The sequence below is a fragment of the Melanotaenia boesemani genome, chromosome 4 (assembly GCF_017639745.1).
Source record: "Melanotaenia boesemani isolate fMelBoe1 chromosome 4, fMelBoe1.pri, whole genome shotgun sequence".
NCBI lineage: Eukaryota > Metazoa > Chordata > Actinopteri > Atheriniformes > Melanotaeniidae > Melanotaenia > Melanotaenia boesemani.
The window spans coordinates 19,436,083-19,458,911 of NC_055685.1; the positions used below are offsets into that span (position 1 = coordinate 19,436,083).

The 22,829-nt window shown below is 37.3% G+C and overlaps 2 protein-coding genes and 1 long non-coding RNA gene across 7 annotated transcripts; 2 read left to right on the forward strand and 1 right to left on the reverse strand.

The window, feature by feature from the left end:
* The first annotated feature begins 127 nt into the window (after window positions 1–127).
* On the forward strand, window positions 128–2,840 carry LOC121638856. The gene is made up of 2 exons (XR_006010089.1): window positions 128–257; window positions 2,448–2,840. It is a non-coding gene; the product is annotated as an uncharacterized LOC121638856 (long non-coding RNA).
* tmem192 (transmembrane protein 192) lies at window positions 151–22,771 on the reverse strand. Of its 5 annotated transcripts, none has more exons than XR_006010088.1 (9): window positions 22,630–22,771; window positions 22,030–22,185; window positions 21,252–21,513; window positions 21,037–21,159; window positions 14,673–14,778; window positions 13,230–13,448; window positions 12,633–12,702; window positions 9,939–10,085; window positions 151–263 (listed from the first exon to the last, which is right to left on the reverse strand). XR_006010088.1 is itself a non-coding variant. In XM_041983883.1 (6 exons), exons 1-6 carry the CDS (start codon window positions 22,657–22,659, stop codon window positions 13,334–13,336), a joined length of 792 nt encoding a protein of 263 aa, XP_041839817.1. In that variant the 5' UTR covers window positions 22,660–22,771; the 3' UTR covers window positions 12,811–13,333. The 5 variants fall into 5 exon arrangements, 3 of the variants coding, with proteins under 3 accessions (XP_041839817.1, XP_041839818.1, XP_041839820.1); XR_006010087.1 differs by lacking the exon at window positions 151–263 and adding an exon at window positions 10,158–10,302 and having other exon boundaries at window positions 10,000–10,085; XM_041983883.1 differs by lacking the exons at window positions 151–263; window positions 9,939–10,085; window positions 12,633–12,702 and having other exon boundaries at window positions 12,811–13,448.
* apela (apelin receptor early endogenous ligand) lies at window positions 10,079–12,625 on the forward strand. Its single transcript, XM_041983890.1, has 3 exons — window positions 10,079–10,283; window positions 11,596–11,685; window positions 11,987–12,625. Exons 1-2 carry the CDS (start codon window positions 10,208–10,210, stop codon window positions 11,682–11,684), a joined length of 165 nt encoding a protein of 54 aa, XP_041839824.1. The 5' UTR covers window positions 10,079–10,207; the 3' UTR covers window position 11,685; window positions 11,987–12,625.
* Window positions 22,772–22,829: the final 58 nt, after the last annotated feature.

The following is a 22,829-nucleotide window of genomic DNA, read 5'->3' on the forward strand; positions in this document are numbered from 1 at the left end:
GTGGTCAGCATCTAAGAGTTTCTGTGCCATGCTGGGTAAGTGTTCTACTTAGATTTTCATCTATTGTGTGATTCAGTCTAACCTTTGAACTTGATTTAACTGATGTTTCTGTCACAGTACAGCTGTGGCAGCAGGTTTAAGGTAGATGGCCTCTCTTATCACTGAGCTCGAAGCATTGACCATCATCTTCTCCATTCTGGTTTTCGCCCTCTTCACACTCACTGGGATGATTAATGAGGAGTGTCCACTTTTGAATGGTATGGCTGCAAAACGCACAAATACACAAGTTAAATTTATTTGTGTTTAATGATTTTTTCCACCTCTTCTCCTTTTTATTTATTTCACATTTTCCTATAGGTTTTGTTATCGAGTGCCAAATGTACTCGATAACAAAACAAACAAAACAAAAAAAGTTTGAACAATGTAAAATGTAAGTACAAACAGAATGCAGTGATTTCCAAATTATCTGAAGCTCGGCTGTAAATTCTAAAAAGAGAAAACATCTAACATTTTCTACTCAGTAACTGAATGTTAGGTTCAGGTTTTTAAAAAGGTTGAGACAGGGGCATGTGATTTTCCCTACAGAACTGGTTTTGTTTTTAATGTTATTCTTCCTGAAGGCCCAACAATTCTGACCATTAAATACTGCTTTTCAGTCTTGTCCTTTATGTGTCAGGATTTCTCAAGTTTTTTTCATTTTTCCTCTTTTTCAATGTGAATATTGTAACTAATGAAAAATTTTAACTACTACAAGCTCCTTCTAATGTACCACAGATAATGAAATTCTTTACAAACGGTATGTTTAGAAATGTTTCTTTTAATTGTCAAACTCTTTGCTAGTACAATCTTTTAATAAGTGCTGAACCACTCCCTAGTCTTATTTCTGAACATTTTCTTTTCTCAATTTTTTAAACAAGTTACTGGCGTCAATAAAATCAGCAAAGATCTTCAAAGAGAAAATATTTCTCAGTTTAAATATTTGAAATGTTACATTTTTTTTAGCCTGTCCTGTCTGGAAGAATGACAGCAGAATATTGGTCTGTGTTCAATTTTTTTAATCAAATGTGGGATTTAAATTAGTTTAAAATCAGTGTATTCAGGTTTTAGAAAAAAATAAAAGAAAATAGACTGCTGTTTTTAGTAGATGTATATAGGTATGTATATAGATATTGTATGTTTTATGCCATAGTCATGCTAAAAGGTTAAATTTCAGCCTTGGGTTCCTGCATTCTGGAGCTAGTTATTGTATCTGTATTTACCTTTAACTACACTGTATATCTTTCAGTGCTACCACTGCACTATACTGTACAAACAGTAATAACCAACTTCTGCATAACCTCCCAGAGTTAAAAATGTCTCTCTTCAGACCAGATTTTGCTTCCTTTTTAGATGCCATTATTGCACAAACATTTTCCTGTTTTTTTCTCAGAATGGCCCAAACCTCCTTAGTCTGATCATTTTTTTTAAACTGGGTGATTTATAGGTACACACCTCCCTGGTGAACACCAGGGAGCTAGTCAAACAATACTTAGGCAACTTTACTGTCTTTCACGCTCCCTTCAAAATAAAGTGTCAAGCACCACTGTCCTGGAGGTTCATGATGTTTCCCGGGTACAACATACCTGACTCTAATTAATTGTTTAATGTGCAGAACTTGACAACAAGCTGTTGGTTGAAATTTATTTGGCATAAGCATTTTATTTGGATATGGGGTGAGGGAACAGGGAAGCATCTAAAACCTGCAGGACGGTGGCTCTCAAAGACCAAACCAACAGCACTAAATGTGCAAATGTTGAATAGGTCTAAAAAACTTCTGAATGTACAGAATACTTTGTTATTATTGCAGTTTTTTTAAATATTCACTCCTATTTTTGCAGATCACTAGTGCGTGGTGGTTTCTTATCTATATACAGACTGGATGAAAAACAATAAAGCAGTCAGTGGTTTGTTATTGGAAATCATGACATTGAGCTGAGTTTATCATTTACTGGGTAGTTTATACTAGAAAATATTTAAGTTCAAGTTTTTGTAGAAGATAACTTAAAACATTTCCTGTTACTGAATGGACAGCATTTTAAAAAATTAATAGTACACGGAAACAAAATGAGACCTGAAATAACATCATAAGCTAATCAGATAATTAAAGTTTTATTATGAACTTTTCAAGACTGAAGGAATTTATCTATAATCAATGAAAATGAACCGTTTATAAAAAAAATAATTAAAAATAAATCTATTTTTAAAATGTATGCACTAATATTTGCTGAAAGAATGATCTAGATAATTTACTTGAAAGTGTTAGTTATTAATGGCCTAATTATCTACATTATTTTTGAATAACTGATACTTTTTAGGAGAGCGGAGTATCAATTCTCTTATCTGCTTAGATGAAATCTTGGAAAAACAACATAAAATGACTTGTTTCCTGTGATTTCTTTTTTCCACAGACGTAAAACCACAGGGTGAAGAGCTGTTGGTGTGACGAGGCTGATGACTGACACTGAAACAACAGGAAGCAACGGTGATATCTGACTGGATTCTTACGAAAAGCCAAAACTGTGTGGTGTGAAAACTGCTTTTTTTTTTTAGAGCAGAGAGAAAACTCTGAATGTGTGTATTTGTGTAAGTATGTGCACACACATTTCTGTGTGCATGTGCGTGCATGCAGGATCTAGTGTTATTTGCTTCCAAGATAAGGTGGTAGTTTACGTAGTGCACCGTTTAAAAAAAAAAAAAAAAAAAAAAGTCAATAAAGAAACACCCACTCCACCAAACTGCCACATGACAGTATCTCACACTTGTCATCTATCATTCCTCTTGTTGGGATGTAAGGACACAACGAAAGTAGTTATTGCTTTAACTTCAAACGTGGAACCACCTTTTATAACTATTTAACCGTAAGTCTCAAAAGCCTGCTTTTATTCTCTCTCTCTTTTTTTTTAAACAATTTTCTTCTATTTTTTTTTTAATTCTCTAAAAACATGTATCTATCTCTATCAAGGGAGTTTCTTAAAAAATCTAGGACAGAAACAAAAGGTGAGCTGGCAGGATTAGAGTGATCTCTGAAATGGCAGAAAGAGATATGTGACTCTAGTCAAAGGGATTCAAAGGTGGAGCTTGTGTGTAAGAGTACATCCACAATAGCAAGAGAAATGTGTCATCTGTGGTTATAATGAGCCCAACTGCAATTTGAACCATGGCAATGCTTAATCAGTCTTTAAAAACAGCCAAAGGATTACACAACCAGCCTATAGTGTCTGTGCATCTTGTGATATTTGTCCTGTTGTAAAATGTTTCTGTATGATTACTTCAAGATTAATGCTGTAATTCATTTTGATGAAAGCCGTGTAGCTGATGCATTGTGGCTGAAGACTAGAATGTAGTGGAGTTTCTATGTTACCATTAATCTGAAAATTAAAGATTTGTTCACTGCTTTAAAGCTCCCTAAAGGTTTTCAAAAACTTGTGTGCCTCCTCTTGCCTCTTTGATTTCAACACTGTTTTATTCATGTGAGCCCTTCCTCCAGTTTCATCTAGTCTCTAACCCAATGATACCACTGCACATTCTGAACTTTATTTTATAAACCAGTGATACTGCTAAGGTCACGTCAGATAGACACACGTTTCATGATAGAATATAAACATTAACAAAATACTCTGATATATTGTGACATAAATTATGGCCAAACCAGAAAAAAATATTTTACTTGAACACATTTGTGTGCAGAGATGATTGCTGAGTTTTAAGGGTGTAAATATAGCAAGACAAGTCAGGATTCTGAAATGAAAACTCAGATTAAAGATTGCTATTCATGATGACTGGATCCCGAAACCGTCGTAAGATCCCATTAGAAGCTTATACCGCCCTCTGGTGACCACAGCTCAGTACTGCATTGTAATGTGCTAATGGTTTCCAGACAATTACTCCAGATTATTCCTGTGTACTGGTACTGGATTATCTGTTACACTTATACCAGTATGCAAAGTCTTTGATAATGTACTAGTCCAGAAAAGACATTAATATAGAATAATTTAATATTACTTTTGATTTGAGTTGGTGCAATTATTAAACTAAACTGCAAGTAACTCTGATACATATCGATTTTAGGCATTAATGACTAAAACTTTGTGTTTTCCAACTACAAACACACACAGTGGGAAGTATAAACTCAGCTCAGTATAAAAGAAAACATTTTGCAGTTTATCAGTCTCATTTGTCTGAATTCTACATCTTAATGTAGGGATGTTGCATACTTTAACTGCATGTTTTGTTTTGGGCAGTTGTATAGATGGATGTACCGTTTAATGGCTTTGAGCTGACCTTCATCGTCATAGCATTCATCGTCTTCTCCCTTTTCAGTCTGGCTTCAGTATGCTTCCAGCCTCAGAGCACTCAGACAGGTACAGTTCAAAGTGGTCTTCTGTTTTCTAATATGACAAATGTCCGCCTCCCTGATGCAGCTTGTGTTCATATACTTACAGAAGAAGCCATTGGACAAATCCTAAAGTCAAAACCAGCTAAGAAGAAGCAAAGAGTGATCACCAAACAAGCTAGAAAAAAGCCATCAAGGTGAAAAACTTGTCAACCGTGTGATCTGAAAACAGAAAAGTTTCCTATACTGTTTGCCATTGCTTGTCTTTGTCACACAAAGCGTTCAATGTCTAAAACTTTTGGTATACTTAATAAAAATAAGACAGTCTTGAATGATCAAGTATTCTCATTAATGCATGTGTTTAGTTTTGTGTAGTGAAAAAATAAGTAATGTAAGTAATGCTACAAGATTGACAAAACCTTAAAATATATAAGGCAATGTATATATTTAATATTCACCACTGTAATTATTATTTATATTTATTATTTGATTGAGTGCATCCTTAAGGAATTTAGATTTCACTTGTGCATTTTAATCTTCTGTTTCTGTTTTTAATCTTATGTTATTTTGACTGTTTCTATTAGAAAAGGGGCCCGTAAAACGGGTAAAATATTACATAACATTTCTGGGCCCGTTCAGTTGTAGGTCCTTAGCACAATGTTGTGGTAGGGTTAGGCTGGAGCTACTAGCTGTTGCCTGGGGGACAAAAAACGGCACTTGTCATGACAAAAGAGAGCGCGATAGATAAACACCCCGTATAAGTTCGTATGTTTCACTTCACCGTTCACTCAAATTTAAAAGTGCAACAGGAAAAAGATGTAAAAACGGTCTGGTTGACTCTGGAACTACAAACGTTCCTCGCATTGTTTGTTGTGTCACGTTCGTTGTTGCACTAGTATGACGCCACAGTAAGCATTTGGGCTAAACTTCACCTACCTAGTGAGGGCCCTACATGCTATGGAAAGGTTCAACCTGACCAGATCTGTCGTACCAAACTGACCCGAACCATACCACTCAGTGGAAACGGGGCTTAATCTGACCTGAGTGTACCACTAACTAGAACTGTGCAACCACAAATCCCTTTTTTTCTGGAACAGTGAAAAATGAGCTCTTTAGCTCCATCTTTAGTTTGTATTAAGAAAGAACTCAGCTGAAACAGTAATTCCAAGATAAGGATCAAGAAGATGAAACTCAAATTTACATAGAAACGTCACATTTGTTGTGTACTCCTCCTGTCTATGGTCTATGTCTATGGTTGAGAACCAGAGCCATCCTTGTGCTATTCTTCAAAACAATCAAACTACACCTTGTGTGTCCGGAAATGCCGCTGTGTCTGAGTTAGAATTTAACAAACCAAGTGACTTTTGGCCCCTGAAAACTTTGTGGTCTGGCATCCTGGGGGATTAGTGGCTGCTCCCTGTTGAGTTTGCCCCTCGACCTCTGAGCTTTCCATCACTCCTCTGCAGTCAGACGTCTAGCTATTGACAGAGAGGAGGAGAAGCTCTACATTAAAGACAAAATTACATTGGATAAGATTTTAACTTAAAAAATTCAGGGGAAAAAAACTTCAATAATTTCTTATGTGACCCTTTTCATTTACTGTATGCTGATGGACCATGTGAAATGTGTGTATTGAGTGTGTGTTGCTGTATAAGCCCGCATTGGGCTCTCCATTGGGCAATTAAAGATAAAGGGTCTTAAGAGTTATTAAGCTCTGGCTGGCTGCAGCCCTCATTAACACTGACGACCTTATGGCATGACAACAGACCTGCTATCAGTCTAACGATGGATAATGAACTGACTCATTAGATCACAATCAATACTTGCACACTTACATATACACACACTGACTGCAGGACAACACCCAAGAGCATTCAGACATCACGGCACATTTCATCTCTCTCATTCTACCGCCTAACCTCTCCACTGTACACGTCAACAAGTGTTTGAAAGAAAAAAACCTCAAATCTTTTTGGTTTTTAGTTATCCCAAAAAAAAAAAAACCTTGTGAAGATTGTCACAAATCGAATGTCATAAGTCCCAAAAGGTAACTGCTATGACTGCGGCTAATTTAGCAACTTACATAAACTTTAAGAGAAAGACAAATTTTAATTCATAGCAAACCCCTTAAAAGAGAAAACCTTTGTAAACACGAGTGTTTTTTATACAGGGTAGATGAGGTTGCAGTGGATGGATGACATAAATAAGATCTTCTACTTGGAAACTTTTATATCAAGCGTGCCTGTAAGCAGACATTACCCTACTTAATAATCCAATTTTATATAATTGAACTTTTCTCAATAAAATGTTCAGAACTCTGAACCTAAGAAGATATTGCTCGTTCATACCATATCTGTAACTAAAAAAAAAACATTTTCCAATCTTTACACTGGCTTCCAGTCAGTCACAGAAAAGATTTTAAAACCCTTCTGATTGTTTACAAATCCCAGAACGGTTTAGGCCCAGAATACATCTGTGATATGTTCAGGGAATATAAACCTAGCAGAGCTCTTAGATCCAAAGACTCTGGTCAACTAGTCCAGACCAGAGTCCAGACTAAACATGGAGAAGCAGCATTTAGCTGTTATGCTGCAAACAAGTGGAATAAACTGCCAGTGGAGATTAAACTTTCACCAAATGTAGACATTTTTAAATCCAGGTTAAAAACATTTCTTTTCTCATGCACCTATGCATGAAATCTGCACGGTAACTTTTTTTAACTTATCTTGCTTTTAATCATTTTAATGTAATTTATTATTTTATTGTGATTATGTGTTGATGCCTTTTACTATTCTAAATATCTGTAATGTCTTTGTTTTATGTAAAGCACTTTGAATTGTCCTGTACATGAAATGTGCTATACAAATAAACGGCCATGCCTTGCTTTACTTCTGTAGTACAATTACTACTTCAGTAACACTCTGCCTGTCACTTATATACACAAATATTTATATCATTTTACTATATCAGTATACATGTATTAATGTTTATTTCACAAGGCATCATTCTTCTGAAGATGTTTTATATGAGGTCATGAAGGAGGGGGAACAGAGTCTAAATTAAGTAGGCAAGAAGGAGTCTAAGTTTCCGTTACAATGATAAAGATCACAGCTACTATGAAATGCATGACTGCAGTAACATTTCATAGTAACGGGACAAAAACAGCTCTGCGGGCTAACTATTTCCTGAGTTACACATTCCTCTAAAATGCTTTAAAAGTGCAAAAGTATCAGTGATAAATGTGAATGACATTTCAGAAAAACATTTTTTTTTTATGATGTGCGATATTGTCTGAATCTGAAATATTCTCGCTACTGCCTCCTTCAATCCTCCGGTCAGTCTGTGCAGGTAGAATTAAGCTAAAGAGCTCATTTTTTTATTGTTCCAGGAAAAAGGGAAATGTGGCTGCACAGTACTAGTTAGTGATATACCCGGGTCAGTAGTGTACATGTAGAGTTCTCAGGGTAAATGTTAACTTTCTGAATGCTCGGATTAATAATAGGGATAGTACATGCAGTATTTTTTCTTAGAAATTGTACAGTTAAGATTGCAGCTGATGGTAATTTGTAACTTAAATAATCAGCTAATTGTCTTTGATTACCATGACCCGTTAAATCAACTGAATTGCAGACAATTGTAGAAAAATGCTGAAGTGAAATTTCGCAAACATTTATCTAAAAAATTTTTAATTAAATTTATGAATGAAGGTACAGGAACAGTTTTATAAGAGAATGCCCTGTGTGTATGTGGCTGTGGGTTTCTCTCGTAGGGGAGTATTTGGGCAGGCTGGGTAATCCCTGTAAAGACGTATAATCCCCAGGAACAGCAAATATTACAACACACTCTAATCAGTTACACTGAAAACCTGGTGAGAGAATTTGGCATGATTCTCCTGTTTCTGAGAGGCACTGAAACAGAGGACTAGAAGTAGAAGACAGTGAATACTTGGTGGCTGTGAATGACAACTGAGACCAAATTACCATATTCAAATTGGTAAAATACAAGTTTTTTAAAAGACAATAGCAGCTGATATGCAAAGAGTCACTCACCAAAAGAACAAACTACAGACTTCAGTTGAGTGTTTGCAGCAGGATGAATCTGTGTGTACATTAGTGTGTGTGTGCATTTTTGCAAACATCATAAAGCAATAAAAGCAACATTTTAAAACATGTGATGTCACAGAAGCACACACACACACACCATCCATTCATTTTCTATATCACTTAGTCCAATTCAGGGTCACGGGGGGCTGGAGTCTATCCCAGCAATTAGCATACACACAACACAATAATGATAATAATAATTAAAATAGAAAAAAACTTGACCCTAACCTCCACTGAGGGCTCGATGGTCCAGATGCTTGTTCAAAGTCTCTGTGACTATTTTGAGCCCTGTGGTCCATTAGTGTCCTGCTGGTTCTCTAATCCTCATTCACATGTAATGGCTGACATTTCATCTTAATGTGCTAATTCATTAGCTGGGTGCTGAATAGGGAGTCTCAGTCCACAGAGACAACCGTAAGCAGACACACTAATGAGTCTCCACACAACTGGTAACCCCAGAGCTCATGCCATGTGAAATGGGTTACTTGCTGCAAAAAAAAAAAAATGCCCCCCAGTTTTCCACCGGCTGACAACCTGGATGATATGCAGGTAAAGGCTTTGCTTGGAATTCGATATATTAATAACAGCACTAATATAATTTGGATTTTAATTTATCTTAGGAACTAATCAAAGAAAGCAAACAAGACTATAATTCTACAAAGACCTTCGGGGTCATATAACTCCTGTTAACAGGTAAAACCTCAAATTCTGTGAACAAGTTTGACCAAAATATATTGAAATTCAACTCCCAGAACTACTGTTAATAGCTCAACAATGGTAACAAAATAATCTGAATAAGGCCCTTAAATCTTGATTTTACATTCAGTCTGGAAGATCATGTTAATGCATTTTCTTTAGAAACATACAGAAATGTAAAGATAGACTCTCCCAAAACAGAGACGACCCACAACGCAGACAGTCGGAGACGGCAGACCGCATCCTAGACAGACATTCAGACTTCTTTGACTGGTCCAGTGCATCTCTGGATTTGTTTCAGACAGGACCACCACCGCCTAAATACTGGATGCAAACAGCCACCCCTCCTGACAGCAACACCCAAAATCCCCAGATGTGTGACCTCATCAGTTGCGGGGGCAGGGGGAGAACTGGTGGGATGTGGATCACAAGGGACCTGCTACTTTCAGCTACAGCTTCTAAGCTCTGATGTTTTAAGTGATAAATCAACTCTGCCTCCCTTTCCGTTCTCTTTGAATATACCAGCACACACACACAAAATGCAGCATGAGAGTGTGCACACAAGCAGCAGTTAGGGTGCAGGAAGGGGGCTTCCTGTCACTTAAATTACCCTCTACATGTGGGGTCAATATGTGCAGTGCTTAAGTGTATGTGTGTGTGTGTGTGTGTGTGTGTCAGGAGGGGAAGGGGGTGAGGGTAACTGGAGAGTGGGCAGGGGCAACCGCCCCTTCTTAAAGACTGTATAAAGCGGATGGGGGGAGAGGTACCTTTGTCACTTTGCTGCCCAAAAGGAGAGAAGCCCTCTTTTGCTGGACACACACATACTTCAGACGCAGATTCTCTACATTATCCCCAGAAAAACAGGTACTTCTGTAAGCTGGATTCTCGCCGTTGTGGGCCCTTTGAACTGAAAACTGGAAAAGTGGACAGGACACAATCAGCATTAGCAGCCCAACCGAGATAAGAACCAGAAGGACTTTCTGAACCTTTGGAAAAATCCTCAGGTCCTCCCATCAGAAGTAAACTGCGCACAGCCATGAGGGTTTTCAACTTGATCTACTTGTTCCTGCTGCTCACAGCTATTGTAACTCCGGTGTCCTCGGCCAGGCCAGGTAAGCGTCCTCTTAACTTCTGTCCAGGCAGATGTTGTTAGAATAAAAAAAAATAAAAAAAAACGGGTCAACATGTCTTGCCATGCTAACTTATTAATTTTCACAGTCAGATTTTGTTTGCAGAAGAGAGTAAATCTGATTTTACATGTTATTGTTTTAAGTCAATATTTAATTTACTATCTATTTGTAGTAAAGGTAAAAGTCGGGAACAAACATAAAGAAAAGTAAACTCGTACAACATCGCTGTTGTAGGCCGTATGTTGCGTTCTAGTGCTGTCGTACAAATCTCAAAAACAATCCTCGCAGAAATTAAAACGATTAATAGCCCACTTTTAAAAACAACAAAAAGTCTCAAAGTCACAAAAAGGTTAGTTTATTAACTTATTCAGTTTAAATTATTTATCAGGTACAACACATTTCTTGCAGGTTCATTGTATATTTCGAGTGATATAATTATCTAACTTTTTAGACCATTAATCATGTAACCTAAACGCGGTCAACCCATCAGAGCGATAAACCGAGTTTGTGCAGGTGTGTTTTTCTGCGCTAATCCAGGATGCCTTGTGGTTATCTGCAAGACAAACAGCTGTTGCTAGAGCCAGACTTTAGGCAAGATGTCGTGATGGGGTGCACGTGATGATGGAGAGGATAGGCAGAGGAAGAGGGGAGGGGATGGCTGCAGAGCGCCGCCGGGGATCGAACAGCGACCCAGAACGGCCCTTTGTCCCCTACTGGAAAGCACTCTAGTGGGCTTTTGTTAAACACGGTGTTAAAACGCCATGCAAATACCCAAGGTTTATTAACATGACATGGAGTTGCGGTGCCAAGTGTAAAGAAGATAGCTTCAGGCGTGGGGGGCAGTTTCTTTTAGAGGAACTCGGGTGGGCCGGGGGGAGTCATAAAGTCATCTAGAAGTTTATCTCTTCCTGGGCTTGGCTGGCAGCCTGCGAACCACGGGGGTAAAATGTGGATTTATTAGTAATATTTAAAAATAATCATAAGTTAGGTCCCAGTCTCCAGGTTAATTCCAGCTGTTTGTAAATGGGTCCAAGATAGAAAATGCTTGAAATGGTCCAGAGAAATTGGCCCATAATTATTTTATTTATTACAAAGGAGCAAGTTTTATCATTCTGATTAATTATGTCTGTCAGAAAATACGGGGACATCCACTAGGAACATAAATCATGTTCAAAAGAACCCATTCATTTAAACTACATCAATTTGCAGTTAATATGTCTGATAATAGTCTAACAGTATTTTTGTAGGTTAAATAATCACACAATATTTCAATTAAAGCTTGTTTCTTTTCCAGATTTTTTGAATCTGAGGAGAAAATATCACAGACACCACTGCCTACACAGAAGATGCATGCCCCTCCACACAAGAGTTCCCTTCCCTTAAGGTGAGATATGTGCACTCTGAGATGTGTGTTTCTGTGTCAGCAAATTATTAGACAAACTGCACAAGGGGGAAGAAAAGCAGGTTGCAGAGCAGGCAGGTGGTGATCAGCAGCAGAGGTGCATGGTCATGCCTTAAAGGGATATAATGTGGAATTGGTTCAGACATAAAACTCACTAAGGAACAGAAAGGCTTTAGTACTTGGGGGATGGGGGGGGTAAATGCAGGTGATTTACGTTTAGTGGTTGGGAACTTGTAGCCGCAGTCTATTTAGCAGATACTAAAATATTGTTTTTCCATTACAGACGCAATGATGTGGGTCTCACAAGGAGAAAAATATGAACTCCAGTGGATGGATCCCAGTATCAAGACACATATGGACAATGAAGTGGAAACTAAAATCTGGGACTCCATGAAACCACCTGTTTCAGCTCACATTCAGCCACAAGCTAGATGTTTGAAATCAACTCAGGCTGATGTTGTGGTTACACAACTTTTCATTCGTTAAAACAAACCAAAGAAAATTCAAACCATGACATGTTAGGACAGCCTGGTGGCCAAAGGATGTGGACATAGACCTGGAAGATCTGTCTTATGTTCTTCTTATTGTGGGAGATGAAGAGCGGCGGAGAGGAGACGATGCAAAAGGCAAAATCCCTGGAAATCTTGTAATAGTATTCTTTTAAAAGTGTTGATAATGTATGTATGCACTTCAAATGTTTACGATTTTTTTATTTTATTTTTTTTTTTTAAATAAAAATATACAAATGTAATTGTACTTTGCAAGATTGTGTTTGTGTGCGTGATAAAGTATTAGCTGAACTGATAATACAGCAACTTCTAGGTTTATAACTACAGGTTAAAATAACATTTAAATGTAGGATATGCAGAGCCTTCTATTTAGCTCAAAGTGCAGCCTAAAGGCCCAAGATTAAACAAGGATTTACAAACCTGCAGGACTCCTGTAAACTCTGGTCACAAAGTTGGAGCTGCACAGGGAAAGTTGTAAATGCTGTACTCCCTGTTGAGTTACAGATGCCAGAATCACAAGAAAGCAAACACCAAGGCTTCAAACACTGACCTCAAAATTTAGTAGATCGTGTCGCTTGAATTACAACAACAAAGCAGGTGACAGAATAATATCACAGATTTTATTGGGATCTAATCAGAATTACGCAAAATCAACAACAGAATAGATAGAAAAAACTTTTACATGACAACATTCAAACAAATAAAAGAAGATTTAACCTCACTTGTTTGACCCAGATAAGTGATAACCTCTCTTTCCTTTGTGCTGTTGATCTTACCGCTCTGCTTCTTTTGGAGTAACAAAAGTGGCAGAATACACGGGTCACCGGAGGTCATAACAAAGTGATAAAAACCTCTCACCACTGAACTGTGACCTGCAACTCCTCCCCTTGACTTCCCAGTTTCCTCTAACTATACTCCACTTTCAGTCCACCTCCTCTTGCGTTATCTGTCCATCTCAGGTGAGGATGCCTCACAGAGGAGCCGACTCGGTCTGCGTGTACAGGTGCATTTGCTTACTTAAGTCCTTAAGATCTTCTTAGAGCAGTAAAGTGATCAGGCTCTTTCTCCTGAGAGTTGGAGGCTGTCATCGGCTGGTGGTCGTAGAAGAGGTCAGACTGCACTTAGTGCTGAGCAGTGAGGTTGAGTAGCCTCTTGCTCAGCAATGTGTTGTGCTGTTTCAGGTATTCTATCAGGTCAGCCTGCTTTTCCACCACTTCTTCCAGACTGGAGGCCCCTCTGCGACACAATTCAAAGCAAATCAGATACAGTTTACTCCTCTGTGACATGGAGAGCCCCATATCAATACTAGTCAACTGTGGTTTAGAATAAAGTTCAATAAATACAATTTAGTCTTACTTTCTGCTCTGAAAAATTCTGTTTTTAATAGATACAAACATGCTTTAAAAGAAAACAATGGCTCCAGACTCTCAAAAATATACTCTACTGTTGCAGATAAATGTAATAGATGTCAAATGTCACCTGCTAATATGACACATATGTTTTGGTCTTGTTCTCATATTGAGAAGTACTGGGATTTTATTGCTAACCATCTTACAAAAGCGCTGAAAATTGTATTGAGACCATCAGCTACATTAGTGATATTTGGATTTTTGTCTAACAGTAAATTGAATAAACATGAGATGGATGTTATTGCTTTCTCAACTTTAATAGCTAGAAGAAGAATACTTTTAGAATGGAAATCATCTGCTGTCCCCAAACCATCACAGTGGTTACAGGACCTCATGTACTTCTTAGACTCAGAAAAAATTAAGTATGACTTGAGAGGTCAACCCTCTAAATTTGAACTAATATGGGGCTCTATGATACAACACACACAAAATCTTAAAACAATATAATGTGATATATTGCATATGTCAGTGCAAACTTTTTTTTTTTTTTTTATGTGACATTTATATGGTGCCTTGGCTGTAATTTTTGATTACATAACCTGATCAGTGGCTATACTGCTTATAATTGGTGAGATAAATATATCTGGTACTACTATGTGAGCACAAAATATATACTTGTGTAAAAGCAGAAGTATTTATTTATGTATGTTAAGTAGGCCCAGGGGAAAGTGGGAGGGTGGTAAAGGGGTGATGGGGATTGTTTTAAATGTACACTTAAAATGTTCTGTTTGGTTTCAAATAACTTGTGTTGACTACTTGAAATTTAAAATAAAGATAGGGAAAAAAAAAATAAATAAAAGAAAACAATGGCAATGCTGGATAACGTGTGTTAAACATGTATTACTTAGGGTTCTGTTGTGTATTTTAATTGAAATAAGCAAATGGGAAGTAGTCCAATGTTAGATTTGACACATCATATCCTGTATTTTATGGTGCACTAAACCGATTTTACAACAGTGCACAAGAGAAGAGGATTATAGTGTTGATAATAGCAATTCTTTTCAATAACACGTCTAACAGAGGTGTGGATTGTTTAGGTAAATTTATGCACCTGAAGCCAGTCTCGGTTGGTAAGCTTGTGACACTGTAGGTGTGTGAAAGCTCTTCTTGGCTCACGTCTGGTGCAGCTCGATCCCTGTTGAACTGCATTACCTTGACTAAAAACACAAACAGACACAACTAAATTTACTTTAGGAAATCATTATACAGGATTTAGGTAGCCCATGAAGACACTATGGAGTAGTGAGGGCTTCCTACCAATTATAAACACCCAGATGAGAAATGGAACACATTTGTTTTTTTATTGTTTTCCATCCCTCTCCCTCTCTTAAACACACACAAGCTGTTATAACCTGCACTTAATGCTTATGGGCTGCCATATCCTGCACTCAAACCTCTAATTCTCACACCCTAAACACACACCTTTACAGATAGGGTGATGCTTGAAGCAAGGGGTGGGTGTGGTGGGGGCAGTAGCTGCAAGGGGAGCAGGAGCCAGGGTACATGCTGGTGCAGTCTGAGCTGAGATAAGACCACGAGTGTGGATGTCGGGCAAGTGTGTGAGGAAGGGCAGAGGTAGTTGCTGGTTAAGTATTGATAAGATTTGAGTGTCATTAGCTAGAGGAAATTGTCAGGGAGGTTCTAAAGAGTGCTGTCTTTACTTTGCTACAGTTCAGCATCTAGGCCTCCACACTCACACACAATCCAAAGAAATACTGCACATTCCTGCATAATGAGACCCTAAATCTGTGTGTTTGTGTGTGTGTGTGTGTAAATAAAGCAATAGCAAGTATGTGTGAGAAAGAAACATTCCTGAAAACTAGCAAAACTGAGTACTGTAAAGGAGCACAAATGGTAAAAAACATGAAGTTCACTTAGAAATAAACACACACACACACACACATATATATATATACAAAGACAGCATAATAAATATTATTGATAAGAAACAATAAAGATAATTTTAAACTTTCTTAGCATTTATGTTCGCATCTATTCTTCCTAATAACTTGACTCTACATTATCAAAGAGAAAAAAAATACTGGATTATTGAACATTTGTAAAGAATGTCTTGTGGTCTGCAGAAAACACCATAGTACTACCAGCTTACTGATTTACATAAACACTTTTACAACCTGCAATAACAGATTTATTTATGTTATCTATTACTGTGACAGTGTTGCAGTTCGTAAAGTGGAAAAACACAACAATAATTAAAGCCACAAGAGGCGATGAAGGCGCTAGCAACTTAGCGCTGCTTCGGCCTGTGTCACAATCGTGCCCCCGGCGACATCCCTGCCATGGTGCTCTTTCCCTGTCCCCTGCTGCCTGTACTCAGGTGTGGGTGTGCAGCATTACATGTTTATCTCTTCTGCCATAATTAACGCAGGTTTGCAGTTTGTGTAAAGGACAACACACATGTTGCCTCACTGAACCTGGTGCTATATAGAAGCTCTTTTTACTTGTACACTTATCAGTCTTAATTGTGTATAAAAGGGACATTAGGGTGACTGTCAATTTCTAAACATACTTAATGCAGATAACATTAGTTATAATGTGACTGAACATTACAGCATAGTTAAAACCAGGTAGATGCAGCAGGAATGATAGATAGAGGGAGAGGTGCTAAGGAAGTGAAACATTTCACGCATTGCTGTTAGAGATTCTCACATGGCTGGACAGACAGTGCTCAGACTTGGTCTGCTCACATCTGAGAAACTTCAATCACCCACCCAGAAGTGCACATTTCCAGGTGATAACAGTGAAACTGCAGAGGTGCTAAGAGCTAATGGCACCACATCTTCTGCACTCAACTCAAAAGATGCTGGAGAAAAAAAAGTGTTAATGCCTTTTGGGTATAAAGCTTTCAATCTATAGTAGTGAGATTCTCAAAGAAAAGATACTTATCAAACTGTGTCATGTATGAAAGCCGTGGACTGGTCAGGACTTTTCTTATGTCATAGAAAGAAGAAACTTGAGAACAATATGAAAAGTTCATTTTAGCAAAACATTAAAAATATAACAGGATAGGAAAGGTCTTTCAAGCGATGAACAGTGTTTATCTCAAAGTTAATCTTAAAACCAAAAACACAAATCACGTGTAGCAGACTCCAGAGTTATAGTTAATGTACTTACATATGGTTCATTATGCAAGTACAAAAAGTAAGACACTTTCTCTGCTTACAGGCTGCTTCTCATCTAGTTCCATGTGGGGTATAATTGTTTTGAGTGCCAATAATAGGCTCATAAACTAAGCAAAAACCAGTTCCTGTAAACTCTCTTTTAACAGTTCTGTCATGACAGGAAAAAAGTGCATCGAGTTAAGGATCATATTTTTTTCTCAATAGAAAATAACTTTAATATTCATGATATAATTCAATTCTAAACATTCTTCTCCAAACCTGACCATAAAGAAGCACATATATATATATATATATATATATATATATATATATATATATATATATATATATATATATATATATATATATATATATATATATATATATATTGAGGGATTCATGTCCAGTAGCTTAAAGCAAACATAACATCAGTCATCAATTCTTCCAGTAGACTGGTTTCATGAATGTTCCTGTTATCAACGTGTGTGTGTGTGTGTGTCTGTGTCTGTGTCTGTGTGTGTTAACCATGTGCCCTGCAGTGCTTACACTAAATTCTGGAAAGCAGAAGAGAGAGATTTATTCTAAGTTGAGCCTTTGAAGGCCGTGACATGTCTTTGATGTGCATGAAGCTCTATAGAAGAGGGTGTATTCATGTTAAAATGAGAAAGGCAGAAACATACAGAAAACCTCAAAGACACACACACACACACACACTTACAATCAGTATGCACTTCAAAGACCGTTAAACGAGGCCTTCCTGTATGGACTTCATAGCTGCAGGCATTAACATCTCCCCCTATGTCTCCTCTAAAAAGTATTTATTTTTTCCTGACCTCACTGATGCCACATTGACCCTGCATCTGCCAGTGTGTGTGTATGACTTTACTTGATTTGCACTGTGAGGCGTTGCTTGGTTTACATCGTGCCTGACTGCACTGATCTGAGCAGGAATGCAACAGGCGACCCCCCCCCTTCATCACCACCACCACACACACACACTCACACACTTGATCACCAGCACTGTAAACACAGAGACAATGCATGTGTGTCTGCCTCATGGGGCAGAGGACTACCCTTTGGCTAAGTTAAATCCTAGTATTTCTTATCTTCTCTCTTTAGTATCTCCACCTGCAATCTGTACCCTTTAGCTGCCAAACACACCTTTAATATGGGTTTCCTTTCAATACAGGTACTTCAATATAAATATCCTCTGATCCAGCATCTTTAACAGCAGTTTTCCTTTTTGTATGGAGAGGAAAGCTAATGTGTTTACCACCAACAACAATTCTCGGGCATCACAGAAATAATAGTCTCTTTCTATCAATGTATTAAAGTATTCGTGGTATTTTACAGAAACTCTCCAAAATTTCAAACACATAATGACAAGTATTCTCTTGAGGAGCCTTCACATGTACCAATATCATTTCATCACCCTATTTTGAACTAGTTTTTTTCTTTTACAAAATTCGTACTGTGTGACAAAAAATGATCAGCTCTTAAATTGCTTGAAAAAGTTAAGCTGTACAAAAAATATTAATGTAGTAAAAAAAACTTAACTGTTGTGTTATCTAATTGTTTTTCTTCCAATTTTAGTCATGCAGCCTGATTTTGAGCAGTACATACTGACATTTCAGTATGTGGAAGGTTAGTATGAAGTTTTAGTACAGCCCTAAATGGAAGATGGACTTCCTCTTAACAAAACACCCAAATGTGACAGATTGAACAAATCAAACAAAAACTTGAAGTCTTCAAAATACTTCCTCATATAATTAGACAAGGGTTATGAAGGGTCATTCTCTAACACACTAGACTACCATTGTGAGTAAAAGCAAATGCTTATTCATGTATATTTTGGATCTAAAGAAGAAGTAAGTCTATAAGTACATAATATCTGTAATAACACAAAGTGTAACTTTGCAGGAGATTCATGGGCCCTTCCACCCCCCACCAAAAAAAACAAAAAAAAAAAAAAGAAAGTGAAAAGCAGCTGATAAAAAACTGTTCACAGCATCTAGACAATGTGCCGAAATGACACATCTAATGTTAACGAGTATGTTGAAAAACACCAAACTGAGTTGACTTTTGCAAATATTTAAAAATGGCATTACTTAAACAACAAACTTACTAATTTTCTTGGTCTGTCAGGCCGTGGCCTGATTTCTGTGTGGGCGACTTTTTTGAAGAAAATGTGAAGGATGTAATATTGGTGCAAACAGAACACCTGTCTTTGGTTTTGAAAATCAAAACCTAATCAAAGCTGTAGAATCAAATATACTGTGGTGTTCAACGTGACTGATAGTCAAACTATAACAGCAGCAACACTTGTAGGTTTAGTTAGTGTGTATATTTTTTATTCCAGTCAACCAATTTCAGTCTTTTATCTGTCATGTTACTGCTTTGGCCCTGGACGCTCACGTCCTTCTCTGTATCAAATGACAGCATGTGTATAAACAACAGGATGCTGACTGCAGATCACTACAGTGCAAATAGTGAAATTCAAATTTTCAAGCTCCTCATTTGGAATTTCTTAGAAATTAATTGAACATATTGATCACTCATCCTGCTCTTTGACCAAACACTGAGATTTTTTTTAAATTAAACTGTAGCCCAAAATTTAAAATTTGAGAAAGGTGTCTGCTCAGGTCAGTGGAGCTGACCAATCAGAAGACACTTTAGGAAAGGTGGGTGTATGTGGTATCCCTAGCTTCTATTTTTACAAACACCTGTCTGTTAACAGTATGGAAAGTTTAATAGACATTTTCCAAAAGCTACACCTACAGTACAGCCATTGATAATAGATAAATATGTTTCATTGTGTATTTATTACAGGGGTAATATGGAATGAGATTAAATAAATGTAAGCAAGAATCACTTTTGTTAAAACAACAGTGACTTATAAGACAGCCACTCGAATTCAAAATATTGTGACAATCACAATCTGACCAACTTTACAGCATTTCATGTTATTTGTATTTAATCAGTGCACAAATAAACAGTATGTTTAGACTGGTTAGTATTGTATGCATGTCATTTGTTGTGAACTTCACGTGCTACTTTTAGTACCCATTTCTTCATCTGTTAACAGGTTATGATGTACACAAAGTTGAGATGTGACTGCAAAACTGTATCCACAAGCTAAACTCCAACTATTAAATGAAATACTTGCCTTTCATTATTTGCCAATGTTGCTATTTTAAGTAATCCAAACTGTCACGACGCTTGCCACAGATGTTTAAGAGGGAGAAATAAACAGAAAAAGCAAGGAACATTAAAAATTTATCTGTTACTTTTTCACAATCTCTATCAAGCTATGACTTAAACTTAAGTGCACCAGGGGGAACAATATGTGTTTATACCATGAAGAGTCTTACAAAAGGAAGAATTTTTTCTGACAAACGCATGTTACCTTCTGTCTTTCACAACAAAGCATATCAACCACAAGACCATACCACATGGAGTTAAACTAAACCTAACCAATTCGTTCTCGAGCTCTAAGACACAGAAAAAGACAGACAATGGATACATAGACAGGAGTGGGCATCATCCAGCAAGGTTTGCATGGTGCTCATGTCAGAAGCAAAGAATCTGCAGATCAGCAGAGAGAGGGAGGATGGACGGGGAGCTGAATGGTTGATTGTCATGCTGTCGAGTCTGAAAAGGGCAGGGCAGGTTTTGTGATGCAAATATACTCAGAGAGAGAGAGTGGGGGTAGTGTTTGTGAGTAATGTAATCTGTAAGGTGTGTCTCTCTCTGTATCAGACAGTTGATATTGAAGGCAGCATCCATAGGAAAGTCAAATGACTGATGAAGAAGTAACACTGGAATAAAAAGCTCTGTTGTAAACTTGGAGTTGTGATTCAAAATTAAAATTATTTTTCTAAAGTTACATAAAAGTTCCCATGAAGATGAGAATAGACCACCTTTTGAGGATGTTGTGAAAATGTACACAAATTTAAAGGAACTCAGATTATATTCCATCTTTTCTTGAATGTTTAATATGTATGCTTTTTTCAAAAGTTAACATCTTCATTCAAATTTCAGGGCTTTACTAAATGCATTATACTGAATAAGATATGGGGAGGTAAATGTATACCTTTGTAAGAAGAAACCAGGGGGCTTAAGATTAGTGGTACACATAATTAGTCTTTTTCATCTCCATAATTCTCACCTCGGCCTGCAGCCTTATAAAAACGTAATTTAAATCTGTGCATGATATTTTCATTAAAAATGGTAAATGGTCCGTATTTATATATCACTTTACCAAAAAAAGAATAATGAGCGATATGAATTTACCTGTGTAAAAGAGCAGGCATGGCACAGCCACCAAGAGCTCCATCCCAAGAACGCTGAGCAGCATGTAGGTGTGTACAGTCTGTGATAAATTTGTGGCAAGAAGAATCAGCAGCAGAACGTTTCCTATTCACACAAAGAAATACAGACATTTTACTGCCACCTTGTGGAGAACGCCAACTTCTACATAATCAGTATGAATATGTGAGCTGTTCTACCTGAGGAGTGAATAGTGAGGGGCACTTGTTTCAGCCACTGTGTCTGTCTGTAAAATCGCAGGTATCCTCTGCTCCGGACTTTACTGTGATGGTGCTGCACGCAGCCAGTGAACATCATCACCAGCACCCACAAACATACCTTCCCATACACAATGGCACTGCCACCACTCACATTACCCAAAATACTCATACACACTTCCTCTTGGCCAAACTTTAGCACACACAGCACAGCCACGACAACAGACAATATAACATACAGAACCTTAAAAAAAAGAAGAAAGAGCAAAGGTGATTTTAGCACAAATTACCAAAGACTATTACTACACAAAGATGTCAAAGTAAAAAAATGCATCTAAATGTGCTAAATAAGTTAAAACACCCTTTTAAATGTACTGCAAATGTATTTAGAAACATTCTGCTGAATTTTTTCCTTGGCATTTTCTTTTTTATTTATTTATTTATTATTATTATGTTTTGTTTTTTTTGTTTGTTTGTTTTTTGTTTGAATACTGTCTGTGAGTAAAAGATTCACACATTTACTAAACTGATGTGATGAAAAAAAAAATGTTAATGCAAATATTAAAGCAACAAAAGCATCAAAGTGTCACATTGGCAGAGCAGTAAAAGCAGGAAACTGGCAATTCTTGAAAAATAACTCAGATCATCGATTATGGCATATAATTAAAATTTGCTGTGGAAAAAAACAGATGGTCATAACGCTAAGTAAATATAAAATTTATTACACAATAGTGTGTTAGCAAGCGTAAGAATATCATACATGTAGTAGAGACAACATGCTGGCATGACATGATGTTGGCACAGTCTGGAACTCTCTCCTGATAGCAGAGCTGAGGGCGTCAGCAGAGATCAGCGGTCCGTCTACTAGGGAGTTTTCCTCTACGCTCCGGTTCATGTCTACTGAGGGACCTGGCTGCTAAAATGAAAACATGATCATGGTGCATAGATTATATCCTGTTCATTCTGTCTGGATACATTGATACAAAATTATGTAAATCTGGCTTATATTATATGTGCTTGTGACTGAGAGAAAAAACTTAAACTCGCTTATGTTTACCGTGTTCATGCACAGTCCGCACACTAACTAATCAACATTAGCCAGAAATGCTAGAGAAATCACCACGTAACTGTCTATAAAAGTAGGCTTTAGAACAAACTAGTTCAGACTGGAATTGCCATTCTGCTAATGTGATCACAACTAAAAGATTATAGTTGCCTCACGAGAAAAACTGTCGTAATAAGCGCTTCATACGGATGTTTTTAGCCAACAGCTACAACTAATTAGCAAACATTACTCGTTAGCTAGCTAGATGGCAGTTGACATAGCAACAAGTTAATGTCTGATCTAACAGGTACGTACTGCATAAAGCGACGGCCCCTTTGAATCCATTTGTTTTGTCGTTTTTAAAGACCAAATGTTACAAAAAACAACATAAGTTTACATAGTGGTTATAACTTCAAAATACTTCCGGTTCCGCCTCTTCTTCTTCTTCTTTTGGTTCATCAGGATAGATGCGACTAAAGCGTATTGCTGCCATCTACCGTTTGGTGTTGACTCAA